Source organism: Drosophila suzukii, chromosome 3 (genome assembly GCF_043229965.1).
Source record: "Drosophila suzukii chromosome 3, CBGP_Dsuzu_IsoJpt1.0, whole genome shotgun sequence".
NCBI lineage: Eukaryota > Metazoa > Arthropoda > Insecta > Diptera > Drosophilidae > Drosophila > Drosophila suzukii.
Window position 1 is genome coordinate 77,057,751 of NC_092082.1, and position 17,984 is coordinate 77,075,734.

At 42.3% G+C, this 17,984-nt stretch overlaps 4 protein-coding genes across 6 annotated transcripts in view; 3 read left to right on the top strand and 1 right to left on the bottom strand.

The window, feature by feature from the left end:
- RpS30 (ribosomal protein S30) overlaps positions 1-17,984 on the top strand; it is a 29,886-nt gene that overhangs the window by 2,015 nt on the left and 9,887 nt on the right. The gene's annotated exons all lie outside the window — the stretch shown is intronic.
- On the bottom strand, positions 2,113-8,391 carry Adss (adenylosuccinate synthetase). Of its 2 annotated transcripts, none has more exons than XM_036817876.3 (5): positions 8,087-8,391; positions 5,692-5,794; positions 3,495-3,774; positions 3,066-3,426; positions 2,113-3,005 (listed from the first exon to the last, which is right to left on the bottom strand). In XM_036817876.3, exons 1-5 carry the CDS (start codon positions 8,249-8,251, stop codon positions 2,577-2,579), a joined length of 1,338 nt encoding a protein of 445 aa, XP_036673771.1. In that variant the 5' UTR covers positions 8,252-8,391; the 3' UTR covers positions 2,113-2,576. The 2 variants fall into 2 exon arrangements, with proteins under 2 accessions (XP_036673771.1, XP_065723112.1); XM_065867040.2 differs by lacking the exon at positions 8,087-8,391 and adding an exon at positions 6,304-6,423.
- On the top strand, positions 8,815-10,216 carry LOC118877871 (zinc finger HIT domain-containing protein 2). The gene is made up of 2 exons (XM_036818196.3): positions 8,815-8,972; positions 9,031-10,216. Exons 1-2 carry the CDS (start codon positions 8,944-8,946, stop codon positions 10,181-10,183), a joined length of 1,182 nt encoding a protein of 393 aa, XP_036674091.3. The 5' UTR covers positions 8,815-8,943; the 3' UTR covers positions 10,184-10,216.
- Synd (protein kinase C and casein kinase substrate in neurons protein Synd) lies at positions 10,665-17,787 on the top strand. Of its 2 annotated transcripts, XM_036818185.3 has the most exons (10): positions 10,665-10,806; positions 12,595-12,701; positions 13,191-13,300; positions 14,924-15,261; positions 15,699-15,925; positions 16,001-16,121; positions 16,185-16,295; positions 16,349-16,563; positions 16,712-16,869; positions 16,963-17,787. In XM_036818185.3, exons 2-10 carry the CDS (start codon positions 12,598-12,600, stop codon positions 17,067-17,069), a joined length of 1,491 nt encoding a protein of 496 aa, XP_036674080.1. In that variant the 5' UTR covers positions 10,665-10,806; positions 12,595-12,597; the 3' UTR covers positions 17,070-17,787. The 2 variants fall into 2 exon arrangements, with proteins under 2 accessions (XP_036674080.1, XP_036674082.1); XM_036818187.2 differs by lacking the exon at positions 10,665-10,806 and having other exon boundaries at positions 12,598-12,701; positions 16,352-16,563.

Here is a 17,984-nt window from a genome sequence, read left to right on the forward strand (position 1 = left end):
GCAAACTTTAATTAATTCATACAGCTCTCACAGAGGTTGTGCCAACTTGCACGGTATCGCATTCGAAGGGGCATCATTAAAGCTAATTTCTAAATAAATTTCAGGCAATTCAAACCCACAGTTTTCGAGAAATTCAAGTCTTTTCAATTATGGCTTTTGCCACGCGGTCACACTGCCAAGGCCTGCGATAAATCGTATGACCCGTGACATCAACCATCAAAATATATATGCAAACTTTAATTAATTCATACAGCTCTCACAGAGGTTGTGCCAACTTGCACGGTATCGCATTCGAAGGGGCATCATTATAGCTAATTTCTGAATAAATTACAGGCAATTCAAACCCACAGTTTTCGAGAAATTCAAGTCTTTTCAATTATGGCTTTTGCCACGCGGTCACACTGTCAAGGCCTGCGATAAATCGTATGACCCGTGACATCAACCATCAAAATATATATGCAGGCCTTGACAGTGTGACCGCGTGGCAAAAGCCATAATTGAAAAGACTTGAATTTCTCGAAAACTGTGGGTTTGAATTGCCTGAAATTTATTTAGAAATTAGCTTTAATGATGCCCCTTCGAATGCGATACCGTGCAAGTTGGCACAACCTCTGTGAGAGCTGTATGAATTAATTAAAGTTTGCATATATATTTTGATGGTTGATGTCACGGGTCATACGATTTATCGCAGGCCTTGGCAGTGTGACCGCGTGGCAAAAGCCATAATTGAAAAGACTTGAATTTCTCGAAAACTGTGGGTTTGAATTGCCTGAAATTTATTTAGAAATTAGCTTTAATGATGCCCCTTCGAATGCGATACCGTGCAAGTTGGCACAACCTCTGTGAGAGCTGTATGAATTAATTAAAGTTTGCATATATATTTTGATGGTTGATGTCACGGGTCATACGATTTATCGCAGGCCTTGACAGTGTGACCGCGTGGCAAAAGCCATAATTGAAAAGATTTGAATTTCTCGAAAACTGTGGGTTTGAATTGCCTGTAATTTATTCAGAAATTAGCTATAATGATGCCCCTTCGAATGCGATACCGTGCAAGTTGGCACAACCTCTGTGAGAGCTGTATAAAGTTATAGAAAGTTAGCGTCGAATGATTGTCATGGCTAAGCTGTTTACATTGTGGTTTATGTCTTAGTATCCAATGGTTCCGTTTCTGGATTAAACGGCCTTTTAATAACCTTTTTAACACCCCCAACTGTTAAGCAATTTTCTCAAAATCTGTGGGTTTGATTTTGATAAAACTTTCACAGAACAGTCCCTAGATTATCCCCTATCTACCCATATACCGTGCATGTTGGCACAACCTCTAGGAGTGGAGCAGTAGGTAATTTCATTTTTGCCCCTCTTTTTTGTATGGGGAAAATCCGAGGTTGCGGTACTGTTAGGCTTTTTTCTCGAAAACTGTGGGTTTGATTTTGATGAAACTTTCAGACAAGGAGCTTGAATTAACCCTTAATAGCTTGGTTTATCGTGCATATTGGCACAACCTCTGTGAGGGGAGCAGTTAACAAAATTGTGGGGACACGATTTTTCAAATGCATTTTTGAAACACTAATAGGCCTCGTATGTGTCCCAAACCTACCTAGCTCGATAGATCTTTTCTTTCTTAACAATCTAGCATTTTAGATTTTTCGATTTGGTCCCCAAATAGCGAGAAAATTTAAAAATAAAAAGAGCCCCATGTTCCATATTCCACCGTTCCCGTTTTCGTTGCTAACAGGCCGACGCTAATTTGACGCACATACATTATCAGCAATAGTAGTAGGCGGGATTTCCGCGAATTCAAACTTTTAATTTAAAAATAAAACTTTTTAAAGGTTGTTATTCAAGGGAACGCCTAATTCTCAATTTTAAAATTTCACGGGTTTTAATGGGCTGGTTAATAAAGACCAATGACTGTGGAAACTATAAACTTTACTACATTTCAAGGGCTATTAAGAAGTATTTCACTGAAAACTGGAGCCTGGATTTAATTATACTATAAACTTCCGCCCACTTTACTACCAGGCAAGATCCGTCCAACAGCCTGAAAATCATATATTTATAAATTTCACATCGATTTAATAACCCTTTTCCATTCGAAATAAAACACAATTTTAGACTTTAAAATGTATTTACCTTGCGACACAATTACACAAGTCAGAGCACACTGTTGTATTTAAATATTAAAACAACATCATTTAGTTATTGTACAATAAAAAATATCTGCTTCCCTTTGCATACAAAAAATCTGAAACTGCACCTGATGATCTTAAAAACTAAGTACGTCCTCATCAAACAAGAAGTTATAGTATATATATGCGTGCGAGCCCCGGACGGCACCGCTTTAAATGATTTTGTGAACATCAAAACTAAGAAATACAACTTAAAGAAGCAATAGGCTAATAATTTGTGTCCAAATGTTGTAGATAGTCGAAATATTAGTTGTATTTGTGGGTTAGGTCTGTAGTTGTGGTTGGATAGTTTAAGGGCCGTTTCTGGCTAATGGGCTCTAAAGCGTTTCCGTCTCATATACACAAAATCGTAGGCATAAGTACGTCGGCACACTTGCTGGCTGGTTAATGCACGTTGATGATGGACTCGCGACCCTTTCCTACGCCCACCCAGCGCACGGGAACACTTAGCTCGCTCTCCAGGAACCGGACATAGCTCTGGGCATTCTCCGGCAGCTCCTTGAAGTTGCGTATGTGCTCGGTGGATGTCTGCCAGCCTGGCAGCACGGCGTACTCCACCTCAATGCTTCCCAGTTCGGCAATGGTGCCTGGGAAGTGGTCGAGTTTCTCGCCACTGGGCTTCTTGTAGCCCACGGCCACCTTGATCTCCGGCAGCGTGTCGAGAATGTCCAGCTTGGTCAGACAGATGCAAGTGTAGCCGTTGACCAGCGACGTGTACTTCAGCAGCGGAATGTCCAGCCAGCCGCAGCGGCGCTTTCGCTTGGTGGTGACACCGATCTCGAAGCCGCGCGTCTGCAGCAAGTCGCCAATTTCCTGAAAAAAGAGTATATTATAAGCAACGTTATACAAAGGATTAACCAAGATTCCACTCACATTAAGCTGCTCGGTGGGGAAGGGACCGTCGCCCACTCGTGTCGTATAGGCCTTGACCACGCCAATCACCTCGCCAATCGTCTGCGGGGGCAGACCCAGACCCGTGAGAACTCCGCCAATGCTGCAGTTGCTGCTCGTCACATACGGGTACGTGCCGAAGTCAATGTCTAGCATGGCCGCGTTGGCGCCCTCGACCAGGATCGTCTTGCCGTTGCGCAGGGCGGTGTGCAGGAAGCAAATGGTGTCCTTGACATAGGGACGCACCTTATCCGCGTAGTCCTTGTAGCGGGCCAGCTCCGCCTCCACGTCCACATTAATCGATGGGAACAGGCGCACGTGCGTGGCCACAATCGACTTGAACCTAATGGGGGTCAAAGAGGGCGGTTAAAATCTGGGTTCCCCGAGTTCCCCGGGCACAACTCCTCTCACTTGTCGCTAAACAGGTTGAAGTCACCGAGCAGTTCGCCCACTCGGATGCCGTTGCGAGTGGCCTTGCTGGAGTAGGCCGGACCGATACCCTTCTTGGTGGTGCCGAGCGATTTTCCGCCCTTTTCGGCTTCCTGCATACCGTCCACATGCTGGTGGAAATCAAACACTAGGTGGGCACGATCCGAGATGATCAGCCGGTTCTCCGGAAGCTGCAGCCCCTTGGCTTCGTTCTTCAGCACCTCGTCGAACAGCGAGGGTAGATGGATGACGACGCCATTGCCTGTAAATGTCAAGTATGCGTTTTAGTATGCGTTCTTAATTTCGGGGGATTTCCCCATCTGCAGAGCAGTGCATTAAATGAGTAATAAATAACCAGCGAACTGCAGTTGGGTGTCATGTGATTGCAACGGCAGTGTGATTTACGTAAGGGGGTTCAGAAATTGGGCTCCGTAATGGCCTCTGCAATTGCCGTGAACTCATTTCGGTAATTGGAAAACTTTTAATGGGAGGCAAGTATATTTAATATAGTGTTTAAGGAAGGAAAAAAAACTAAAATATTGGTTTTACAGATTTCTAACATTGTATTTTTTGCCTATCACCTATAAAAACTAATACAATTCGACGATCGAGGTCTCAAATTCCTAAGAATGTGTTTAAAAGCTTTTATAACAGTCTGGACTAATCACCTAGAATTAGTCTTCAATACTTGGACTTTCTTTAAGGGTCGCTATAAAAAGTAATCAAGATAAGGCGTTCTTTGTTTAGCTTTAATGTCACATAAGAACCGCTAGGAAAATCGTAAGATTAAGCCGCTTTTAAAGGCTGATATCTAAATCGGGGAGAGACATTGTTGCATAACAAACAGGCAAGTTGACGAAACGGGAGTCCATGGATCCAATTTGGAAATCATAATGCCAAGGCACGCGAGCCGGCTTAACGAACGGGGTCGTTTGGAATTGAGCACCGAGGGGCTAGGAAATTAAAAATAATAAGTTAATTGCCTGATTAGAATAATTTTCCGTTACATGTGAGCCCGAGTGTGTTTGTGGCTGAGTGTCATAAACGATATCTAAACGGCAAAAGCTCTCGGGGACTTGTTATGGGGTTTCGCCGCTGGGCTGGTGCGGTTCTGACTATCTCATAAATTAGTCTTGTGACAAACGATGACAGTGCGGATTGGGTTGTTGCTCTGGACAAACAGTGTCACCCACGACCACACACCCTACATGCAACATCGATTAAACTTTGACAAAGTTGCGAAAATATTGACGAACAGGCGACCTTGGCGGTGACAGTCAGTGACGTCACTCTGGCACTGGCTGACACAAAGGTAATATACATTGTATATGTACTTTCCCCGGCTCTGATTTAATTATCTCAATTGCTTATCTTCAGAAATAGAATGTAGAAAACCTTTCATTTTCATGGGCATACGGTGCACCAAAGTCGAAAAACAGACCAACTGACCCGCAAGCCAATGTCAATGATGCACTAAATCTTGCCAGAAATTCCTCGCCTACATCTGCCTTTGTATATATCAGAATAATAGAATCGGAATATAGATGCATACATATATGTTTGCTCGATACGTTCAATTTCAGTTTCCCATAGAGCGAGTAAAAGCTCAAAGCAAAACAAACCGACAACAGACCGTATATTTACAAACTATACTGTATGCGAAAATTCTGTATATATATATAAATTTAAAATCAAGAAAACAAAAGTGGGATGGCGTAGAGGAAAGGAATTGCTTTTTTACTTTCATTGACAAGCCTTCTCTATATATTTTCCTAACAGAAATAAAGTGTACTAAGAAAACTCAATAAGTGTACATTATTTTCATGGAATAGGTGGGAGATACTTGGGGCAAAATCAGTTTCTAGCACATTACTGCTTATAAGTAAGGATGCAGGGTAAAAATTTTAGCGCAGTAGCATTAATAGATTGGTATCTTCGCAGATTCCTAACATTTCAAACAAAGGTATTTGTATATAAAAGATATACACCTATACTGCCCTGATAATATCGGAACAAATTTAAATTTAAAATTGATAAAAGAAAAACGGAATGACGCATGCTTACTTGGACAACTAATCATCATATCAGAACCATAGTTCTTGCTCGCTTTTCTCTCAAAACTGCATTGATCCTTGCAGATCCTGGCTATATATTTTCTAGGTCCAGGTACTGAACTTACCGATGACGGAAACGCACTTCTCGTTCACAACTCCACTGGGCAGGAGATGAAAGTCGAACTCCGTGCCATTAGCCACCACAGTGTGTCCAGCATTATTGCCGCCCTGTGGAGAGAAAAGATTGAAAAATGAGCTCTACATTTTCGAGATATACAAAATAGGTATAGGTGTTGATATACAAAATTAGCATTATTTGTTTTGCTTTCGCTTGTGCGACGGCAGAGCAGAAAAACAAAGCTTGTGTGAAAAATAAATAAATATTATGGGTATATTTTGCAAATTGAATAACACATAGCCCATCGAACGGGGAATATTTGTCCCACGTGCCCAGATATAATATCAAATGACAATAAGCGAAAACGTTTCCACACATACAGATAACTACGACTATATTCACGTAAGCACTCGAGAAATTTAATGTGTTTTTCCTTTTCATTTTGGCAACTGTACAAAAAAAATGTCTACATTTTGCTAATCTAACGAAATTTGTTTTCTATGTATATTAATACACTGTAAGATGAATACAAAAAGTGATTAGCGGCGGAAGAGTGAAAATTCTGGAACCTTCACAAATCATTGCTAAAAACCAAAAACAAGATAATCAAAATGTTTACGCGGTGCCAAGGAGAGGGCTTATGGCTTATAGTCCGGGTCTGTGATAAGATACGGGGAAATGGCGAGATCGCAATCTGGGGTTCCCGGTTCCAGTTCCTGTCCATGGCCTTTCGCGACGCAATATACGGAATTCAGAATATAGTTACAGATACAGACTATAGAATACATAATAATGTCGTAATCGGAATCGCCGTAGGGGCGTGTCAGTCGTGTGACTCAGTGCGATAATCAATTGGGGATGTTATTATATAAGGGGGCACTGATAACGCCTCTTTGATTCTGCTGAACTACTTTGATGGATAGAGCCTGCTCTTCGCGGCATATCGTCCATTGAACTGCGTAGGTGGTTCTGAGAAATCAACAAGTTGTTTGGCATAAACAATCCATTAATAACACGCAATGCCCTAATCCCGGGGATGTTTTCATTGCCGGAGTTCTGAAGAATAGAGCTCGCCGGGAAGTCAGTGATTCTGCATGGGTTGCATTTCCACAGGTTCTACCACAAAGTAGAACCAAGTTTCTGGTGAATGATGTTGGCGGTTATGTAAACTTTGGCGGTCCGCCGACCGAGCAGTATGACAGGGACGGGGATAGGAATTAACGTCAGCGACGAAAGAGATGGCGAGTGAGGCGGGAAAGAGAAGGCGAAGCACAAGTGACGAATTTTGCTGCGCCAGCATTGTTGGCAGACTTGCTGACGAAATAAAAGTGCTGTAGGCAGAAGTAGCTAAAAATCCCAAGCTGGATTTTGGATATGTAGGGTAATGGGAACTTTGCACGGACGAAGCTGTTGTAGGAAAGAATTGGATAACCATTTTCTAGATAACTAAAGGTCCAATCAGAAGAAAGAACGGATACGGTAATGAATAAATTGCCTTTTCAGAATCGTGAAAAACATTATGTTCTTATTTTTTAAGGAGCAAATTTTCTTTTACCAAAAAATATTGAAGACTTCGTGAATTAAAATTAGTTAGCTTTAAAAATGTGGATTTTTGATTGCTTATTATAAACCAGAATCGCCAAAAACTGTCGTTATTGTTCATTAGACAAGTTAGATTTTCCGAATAAAAGGTCAGGAAACTATAAGTGTAAAAAAAAAAGAGTAATCAAAATTATTCTAAAAACGTTAAGTTGAGATGATATCTTTGTTACTCTTAATACTATGTTCATAAAACATGTTGGTAAATATTAGAAGAAGTGATTCCAGTTAGGCACTTTTTGGTGAACCAATATCTGAGTATAAATAGTGGGCTATATTTATTTACATATAACTTTGAAAGAAACTACTCAACTAAAAACTTAGTAAGTGGGACCTCATCTCAGCCTGATATTGGCTTACGACACCTGCTGCATCTGGCCAGTTCCTGACCTCCGAAACAAGCCAGATGCGGCGTGAAACCCGCTGTGGGGGCAGCACTGCGGCATACACACCAACACAGGGGAACACCAGTGGAAGTGGAAAGGGGAGGGGGAGATAGGCGCACACATGCGCGCTCCGCACGAACACTTGGACAAATAGGCCCACGGACGGACACGGACGCACACAGACGCAGCCACATGGCGGGATGGCAGAATTGATAAATACAAATGGGAAAGCATGCGGCGGCGGCGGCCGAAAAGAGCGATAGTGTGTGGTTGGAAAAAAGGTGGCTCATCTGGTGAAATACGCAGATGCTGGGTGGCTGGGTGGGTTGTCCTTGGGCAAGGATACCGCCCGTTATCAGTGCCAGTTCGGAGCAGACTTTTTGACTTTCCCCCCTCTCGGTTATGCCCCGTTCTCACCTGACACCTGCAGACGATGTCCACATCGGAGGCCAGCATGTCCACCACTTTTCCTTTGCCCTCGTCGCCCCACTGGGCGCCCAGGACGACGTCCACCTTGGACTTGTACATCTTGGTGCGGCCCTGGTGCAGCTGCTCGTAGTGCGTGCCGTTGGTGGCTGACATTTCCCCGGAGCGGAACAGAACGGATCAGATCGGATAGAATCGGATCGGAGCACGGAACACGGATCTCGGGCACTCGTAAGTCGAAGTCTCGGTCAGGTCGTCCGCGAACACGTTGTGATTATTCTCTGCTGGCTGCGCTGCACCAGCATTTGGCTATAAAACAAACAGAGGGCAGTCTGGCGCGGTAGCACGGTCCTACTGCGCGGGGGATTTGCGCGGCCCGTCGCGAGGGTAACACTAAACGCGTTGCGTGGGTGGACACCATACGGTCTTATTTAAGCAGTTTAAAATTATATTCATAATCCGTATTTTATTTTAGGCGGAGTGATTGACATATTCTATTTTTAGGTATAAGAATTGCTCAAATAATATATAATCTATTTGGTTTTTTAAATGTTTATTTTTTTTTTCATTTTTAGTTGAACAAGTGGTATAACTTATAATGCCATAAACATTTAATCGTGGAAAGTACATGGATGTTTTATAATTTTGATCATATAAGAAAATGATAAATAAATTGCGAATATAAGAAATTATTTAATTTGACGGAAACTATCCCAGAAATCATATTCGAAAAACCGTTTTTTAGAGTGAATGCAGCTATAAGACCATACGGTAGCACTAAAAAATTATGGTCTTACTTCAGCGATCAGCTGTTTGCGACCGCATTATTTTGTTTATTTAATTTGACCATGTCGGAATCCGAAGAAAAGTGCCACTTGTAAATATTTAGGCAGTATTATATAGAATAACCGTCTAAAATATTTAATCTCTTTCAGCTGTCGGGAAGTGCCCTTCAAGTATACCTGCCCCAAGTGCAATGCTCTTTACTGCAGTGTGGGATGCTACAAATCCAAGGAGCACCTCAAATGCTCCGAGGAGTTCTACAAGTCCTGCATTCAGGACGAACTGTCCGGAGCCAAGGTGACGCAAGAAAGCCAGGAGGACGTGAGGAAAATATACGACATATTGAAAAGGATGCGGGAAACGGACAATGGCTTCTGTCCCCAGGATTTTGATAATGATGGGTTGGAAAATCCTTTGGATTCGGACGGAGATGAAGGAGAGGCAGAAGAAGACGACGGGGAAGAGGAGATTCCCGGAGAGGAAGATCTACTTGAAGACGTCGAAGAAGACATAGCTGCCCGACTAAAGGGCGTCGATATCAACGATGCAGATGAGGTTTGGAGCCGGCTAACCACGGAGGAGCAAGAGGAGTTCCAAAAACTAATCACGAATGGTGACATCATGAAGCTCATGCCGGACTACAAGCCCTGGTGGATTAAGCCAAAGAATTCGAAGATTGTGGTGATTCCCACACCTGAAGAGGCTGCCAAGAAAGGGAGCTCTGCGCCCGAAATATGCGGTAATATCGCCAAGTTCTCGGACATATGTAAGAAGACTCCTTCGCCGTGCCTGCACTTTAATCTGTGGAACATCCTGAGCGCCTACTCCTGTGTGGCTCGTTTTTTTGGCGGCGAACAGAGAACCAATGCCAGCGAAGCGGTGGCTCATCTTGTGAATCTCAGCGCCACCTTAAAGTACGGCACCAACTTCGAGGATGCCGAGGATGCCATTGTTTCCGTCGAGATGGAGGCCATCACCACGGGCAATGGTCCTGCGGGAGCGGCAGCCGTAGGAAGTGCTGGAGCAGGAGGGAATTTCCTCGTAGAAAGCCGGGAGCAACTGCAGCAGGATGCCCGCCAGTTGATGGCTACGAAGGACCACAAATTAGCTGCCCTCAGCGATGTGCTCCACCTCCTACAGCAGACAAAGGCAATTAGCCGGCGGAAAAATCCCCAGGAAGCCGAGTTCCAGAAACTATTTGCCCTGGCCAGCGGAAGTGTGGAGCTGGATCGTACAAAACTGGCCCAGATGGTGCGGAAGATCGAGTTCATGCTGTCGTATGTGGCGCGGGAAGAGGTCCTTTGAGATTTCCGTCAGAATATAAATTTTCAAATTCCATACGCTTGTGTTTCTTCTCCCGGTTTTTTTGGCCTCAAAAATGGAAGGGATCTTCGACCTTTTACTGCAGCCTTTTCTGCACATATTTGTAAGTAGTAAGATAAAGGTTGGACGTATTGTTATTTAAATATTTGAAAACTGCTCAAAAAGTAATTTAATTTATCGATTGAATAAAACATTTTCTTTGCTTATCAAAATAATGCAACTTTTAAAATAGTTTTTTAAATGTCAAAAATTTGTGGGTTTTGCCCCACCCCAACCTATACAATGAAAATTTCCAAAAAATGGTCACCCTAATATTAAAATAAATTATTCTTCCCCTAGAAATTTATATCAGTGGTCTAATCCTTTGTATGTTACTTTAAGTCAAATATAAAATGTTGTATACATCTGCACTTAAAAAAATTAACTTACATTTTAACTTAATCCTGGTATATTTATGGTATTTTTAAGAAAAGTATTTTTCTCCTCCCAGCTTGGTATACTCCAACGTCCACCGCACGGTCACACCGCACATAGTTTTTTTAGTTTTTGGCGATTCCAGACACACACGCGAGTTGTAGTGCTTTTTTACGCTATTTTGTTATTTGGTAGGTGGTCGCTCTACTTCGGAATTACCTGTCAAAAAAGACAACTACGGGCATTATTTGACAGCGATTTAAAATGCAGTGCAGCTGCAGCAGCAACAACAACAAAAGCGATCGCAATTTAGAACATTTCGTGTAAACGCGTTTGGGTGTAGCGGAATTTCGCTTCCCAGTGTGCCTGTGTGTGTGTGAGTGCGCCCCGAGAGTGTGTGCTTGTGTGCGTGTCGGTGTGCGTCTGGCAACAACAAAAATCCAATCGGCCAGCAAGTGCTCTTCGTACGCTTCGCCTGCTAAAAATTAGTGCAAAGCGAACCATTTTAGTCGTAGCAGCACCCTAAAACCTTATGTAAGGTGTACTGGAAAACGATGCAAATATTTACAGTTAAACGGGCCAGAGAGACAAGTTCAATCTCAAAGATAAACGAGTTTCGTAGAGGTGGGATGAATTGTTTAGGGGGAGGGGGTTCTTATCGCTCAAGTGTGCGACGTGTTGGCTTAGCTGGTGTGCGTGAGTGTGTGTCTGTGTGAGCCGTAAAGTTGCTTATCTATCTCCACAAATATGCGAAGTATGCGTCAACCTGTTTGTAAACTTTCTGTTGGCCATTTCCACACTCACGAAACACGAAAATCGCAAAGAGCCGCGATTTTACATTTATTATTTATAGCCGATGATGAGGAAAACCTGTAAGCGCATCGTATATGCCGATGACGCCCAAATCAAGTCAACCCAACAGATTCAAGATTCCATACTCGTCATCAATCGCAGAGAGTTTTTGTGTGGCGATGATTAAATGCCACCTACTATTATTATGTTCATATGTATGCACATATAACCGGTCAATGTCTGCTGATAACATAACCATTATACGGTTATGCGGGTGTGTGCGTGGAACTTAAACCGACTGCATTGTTTACGAACAGCTGATGCAGGGAAACTCCCCTGATAAGATACCCAGTTTTCCCACCGGAAAGTAAAAAAAAATAATACCCTACACAGAAGTCAAAAGAGATAGGGCACGTAACTAATTTGACAATTTAAGGAACAGATAACGCACGGTTCTATTCATTTCAATTTGATAGTGATAAATCATTTAAATAATAAAATCCCTTGATAAGGTTACCAACTTACCCTCTGGAAAGCATAAAACATAAACCCACACAGAAAGAAAATTTAAATGTTATAATCAGAATACTGAGTACATTTATTAAAGAATAGATTGAATACAATATGATGATGTGGGATATAAAACCTGCTTTATTGATTTATTTGGTAGCAAACTAAAAAAAATTATAATAATATGCCGAAATACCTTATTTACATTTTAATATGATATCAAAATCAACGTGTTTCTCTGTGTGCAATACACATTCCTTAAGTTTCGCAATGAGTCAGGGGTGATAAGTCCAGTCTTTATCAATGGGGACACTCGGCAAAGCCCCCAAGAAATAGGGTCGTTGATAAAGCTCCAATAATTAAAGTTCTACCTGTTGCACCAATGTCCAGAAATTCCTTAATCGAAACAAATTAGGCAAACAATTAATTTACTCGGGGCTCTTCTCTTTTGGGTATAGTATAATGTTTAACAAACGATTTGTTGGCCCAAGATAAACACTACGAAAATACAAGTTTGCTTATAAACAAAGACCCTTTTTGTTGTTGCTGTTACTGCCGCTGTGTGGATGTTGTTTATGGCGGCAGCGTCTATTTACGTAACCAAAACTCATATTTTATGATTATTGCGCTTAAGCCCGGCGTGTGTGTGATTGATTAATATCGATTGAAACCCACAGGAAATGTCCCACCACAGCGATGATCAGCTCCTGCAGGCTGGAAGCGAATCTTTCTGGGAGCCCGGAAACTATAAACGCACCACCAAGCGCATTGAGGATGGATACAAGTGAGTGGATAGTCACCAGGGAGTCTAAATGCACAGAGAAAAAACCCAACGTCACTTATGTCATACAAATTTCGTCATATCATTATTTATAGCATTTTGTTTGTTTTATTAACGTTTGTTGAATACCAATTGATCGAACTTAACATTTCTATATATTCAGTAGGTCATGAAATTTCATCAAATTGTGTGTGAAGAGAATAGGAAACAAAAGGGACCATTTATAACAGCATGATTGGTATTAATACCCTATATTGTTTTCGAGATACGTTTTCATTTGTAATGTTATTGCATAGCTTTAAAATTATTTGTATTTCCTACATTTGGATACTAAATAGAATGAGTTTATTTTAGTAAGTTACGGAATTAATAGTTTTTCTCTGTGCATTAAGACTTGGACCTGTGGGTCATTGCCAGCTGAATCCATCGGAACTCGAACCCAAATCCAAACCGGTTTACATTATTATGATTTTTGTCTCATTTCGCCCGCAGACTCTGCAATGACCTACAGCAACTGATACAGGAGCGTGCCGAAATCGAGAAGGGATATGCGAAAAGTTTGCGCACCTGGTCAAAGAAATGGGGTGAACTCATTGAGAAAGGTGAGTGAGAAGCGGGTGGGCGGTGGTCATGAGGCAACATCTGTCATGTAAGCCTGCTATTTGTTAACACATTCATTCACGAGCTTTGAGCCCAGTGGAGCATCAAGTGACCCGCTCACGCTGAATTCCCACCACTTATTTGGCCCACTGGCTGTTCTTATTTTCTACATTCTGTACATCATTCTGAGCATTGTTGTTGCCATTGTGCGATAAGTGGCTTAAGCTATTAATGGTTTTTTTTTAACTTTTTCGTTACCTCGTTTTTGTCGGTGGTACTCAGCAAAAGATTCGCACTGTGGTTCAAAACGGCCGGCCCAATTTATTAAAATATGGTAATGAGCAGCCAGAGCAAAGTGTTTAGATTAACTAACATAAACATTTGTGTAAACGCACACTTTGTTCTATACTAAAATACAATTTGGCAGAGGATGTGCGGAAAGAGATAATTAAGAAAAGATAAAATAGATCCAAACAAACAATACGATTCACTTACGGTTTTCCTAGATACCTTTGGTTTGGTAGATACCTCAGAACTTACAAAAAAATCTTAGAATTTCTTTCAGTTATCAAATGTAAGGCCCTATAAAACCTAACAACCAACAAATATATGATAACAAACCTATTTTTAAACTATTTGGGAATGTTTTTGTTGGTTTGGCTGGCGCCAAATGGCTGTTAGGGCCCTCAGCAATAGTCCATTCCTATTCCTTATTTATGGAATTAGGTCTCTGACCATTTTTGTCGGATGTCCGGCACAGTGTGCGCGCTTCTTCGTGAAATGAAATCGAGTACAGCGCTTGCAAAGTTGGAAACCGCTTTGCCTCATTGCTGCTGCTGCTGTTTCTATTGCTGCTATTTTCTGTGACCGCCTCTGCACGGAATTCTCAGTGTCCACTTTCACAGTAACCAGCAATGGGCAATTGCAAAAGCGACTACCATTTCCTCCGCCTCCGAGTTCTCTTTGTATTTTCTTAGCTGGCCAGCGTATTTGTGTGGAATTTGCCTAGCTGCGTCTGGCCAAAGATACAGATGTACGAATACAGATATACAGATAGATAGACTCGTAGCCAGAGATACGCAGACTGGGAGGCAGAAGCGCTGGCCAGTGGCCCATTGCCCGGCACCAAAGCAAACCGGCACCAAAGCTTCGCTTGAAATGGTTTCAAAAATCAATGCGACGGGGAAAATAGAACGAGTTATTTCTGTGCTAAGCGTCTCAATTTCTATATATCTTTGTCTGTGTGTCTTGGCAGGGGGAATTGGGAATAGTGAGTCGTTCGTTAAGCAAACGAGTTCCGTGCACTGCCAATTATAAGACGAGCATCATATCAATTTGATTGCGGTGTGCTATAGTGCCCAATAAAAAATGCCAAAAATGTGCGATGTTCCTCGATCGCAGCACCCATACAAGCGCGCTCATTCTTTCGAACGTATTATATTTGCCATACCTATAGCTATAGCTACATATATATCTTGCGGCTGCGGCTGATTAGATAAACCAGGTGAACGAGGGGCCCACGATGACGTCAGCGGCAGGCAGCTCGACTTGGCGACACGCTTGTAATCTGTTGTTAATTGAGAATCGCTATAAGAGATATATAACTCATGCTTGATTTGTTTCAGGGCCGGAATACGGAACCACGGAGGCAGCCTGGAAGGGCGTGCTGACCGAGTCGGAGCGCATCTCCGACGTTCACATGAAGATTAAGGACAACCTGTGCAACGATGTCAACAGCCAGATCAAGACGTGGCAGAAGGAGAACTACCACCACACGCTCATGCAGATCAAGGAGCGCAAGGACCTTGAGGATCTGTTCAAGAAGGCCCAGAAACCCTGGGCCAAGCTACTGGCCAAGGTTGAGAAGGCCAAGGCGGACTATCACTCGGCCTGCAAGACGGAACGCAGTGCCACCAACCAGGAGCGCAATGCCAATGCCGACAGCTCGTTATCGCCGGATCAGGTAACAAACTCCCAGAAGATCAAGAAAGAAACATATGCATTTTGCATTATGTCTAGAGGTTTTTCAACATCAATTTTAATTTATATTAGGAAAATAAAATAGAACTTTACTTAAATGAGAGGGTTCATGTTTAGTTTAAAATGGCAAAAACATACTTAATATGGTTGGATTTTCATTTTCGTTTGTTTTAAATAAATTATCTGTCTAAATTACAAATACTTAACTTGTCAAAAGGAAGTGAATAAGAATTCGATTTAATTTATGAGTTTATAATCAACATTGTTTCTTACGAGGCTCTAAAAAACACATATTTCAAACAGACTTTTATGTTCAACTAAAAGATGATTCAACAAATGCGTGTTTTCTAGAATATTTCATTTCATAATTGCAGAGTATATTAAAAAATTTCTAAATCGTTTATATTTTCCTTTGAACAGGTGAAGAAAATGCACGATCGAGTGCAAAAGACCAAAGATCAAGTGCAAAAGTGCCGCGAGAAGTACGAGCAGGCGATTGCCGAAATCACCAAATACAATTCGGTGTACATTGAGGACATGACATCCGTGTTTGATAAGTGCCAAACCTTCGAGAAGACGCGGTTGCAGTTCTTCAAAGAAATCCTGTTCAACGTGCACTCCTGTCTTGACCTCACCAAAGTGCAAAGGTGCGAATTAATTTTTATTTTTGATTTAAAACTAGTCATATATATATTATATGAAAAACTTTTCCTGTTTTACAGCCTGCCCCAAATCTACGAGGAGTTCTCCCACACGATCAACAATGCAGACCAGCAGAAAGACCTGAAATGGTGGTCGAACAATCACGGCATCAACATGGCCATGAACTGGCCCTCATTTGTGGTGAGTTTGCTGTTATACTGGGGCAAAGCTCACCCGCTAATGGAACTTCCGCCTTGTTAACAGGAATACACGGAGGAGTTCCGTGACATTGCCAAGGGCAACAAATCAAAAGAGGCACTGCCAGCAGCACCCATCACGCTCATCAATCAGCGACCTGTGGCCGAGGATGTGCACGTAAGCCGAGTTGACTACCGAGTAATTAAAATCAGACTGAGCCAATTCTTTAGCAGGAATACCCCTCGACGAACAGCCTGAAGAAGAACACCAGCACCTTGAGCAGTGTCAGCAGCAGACAAAGTGTGAAGAGCGAAATAGCGACCACGCAATCCTCAGCCACCACATCGGAAGCCAAAACATCGGCGGCAATTGCCGGCACTGCGACGGCAACGGCAGCAGCGGCCACGGCGGCATCAGCGGCATCCAATCGCAATTCGAGCGTAACGTAAGTTGAAACAGTTTGTATTGTTTTGAATTACACTCGGATTGCTCGCTGGCTGGCTGGCTGGCTGGATTGCCGGCTGGCCCAGAGACACGTCGCGTTGAATGCGCTCATTTTCATTGAACTAATTGATTTCAATTTGTATACACAGCAACGGCAACGGCAAAGTCGATGCAAATCCATTCGACGAGGAGGAGGAGTGGGACGAGGGCGACAACGTGCTGGTGGACAACGGTGAGCCGGGCGTGCCGGTCAAAGCGCTGTATGATTACGAGGGCGCTGAAAGTGATGAGCTCACATTCAAACAAGGTGTGTGTGGAAGCCCTCCATATGATAATCTCCACTGGTCTTTGGTCACCGCTCACCGCTTTTATTCACCCTTTTCACCCGGCTCATTTTCAGGTGATGTTTTCGAGAAGCTCGAAGATGAAGACGAACAAGGCTGGTGCAAGGGACGCATGAATGGGCGCGTCGGCCTGTATCCGGCCAACTATGTGGAGACCGCGTAAGCCGGCGAGGCGGAATAGTGGAAGTCGTTAAGCAGATATATATACATGCAGATACGTATATGTAGCATTACAGCGAGGTTAGAGACGCATTACGGATTGCGTATACAGTAAATGAGTCGTTGATGAAAATATTACCATACATATGTATTAGAAATTGTTATGAGCAATTGCTCGCACTATGCGTATTCCGATAGTGCGGCATCTGAGGGATTGGGCATTAAATCTCCTTTCGAGCAATGGATGCACTGATACCGGCGATACCGATCAACCAACCAACCTACCAATCAACTCACCAACAGTAGCAATGCGGCCGTTAGATGGCCGATTCGAACATACAGATACAGATATGTAACAGAAAACTTAGCGAAAAGTCGTCAACAGAACAATAAGTGTAAACGTCAATGTATGAAATGACATTACAAATTAAATGTATTATGTAATTTATGCTATGTATAACAAACTGAAACTGAAATTATGTATTTTTTTGTCACGATGCGGCCGCAATTTTACTCCCTCTCTGTGCCGTAAACCTTTTTTGTGGTCAAATGGGGGGCGCAGCGTAATCTTTGGCATATTTACAATATAGCATTTGTAATGCGTTTCTTGAACATTTTATTATTTATGAAGTTTTGTGTATACATACGTATTGGATTATGTATACTGTACATGTACATTTTAAAATGACTTAAATTATTGAAATAAAACAAACAAAACCCGAGTCTTACAGCTTTATTTGGGTGAAATTTAGATTTTATATTGATTATAATATTCATTTTCAATTTTGTTTTTCATTGACTTTTCAGATTCTGCCCGATATATTTTTCAAACGTTATACTTGAAATTCGTGGTATGCTTTTAGGGTTGGAAATTAAAGAATAAGGTACAAGGAGAATGTGTCACAGCTAGAGGTCACAA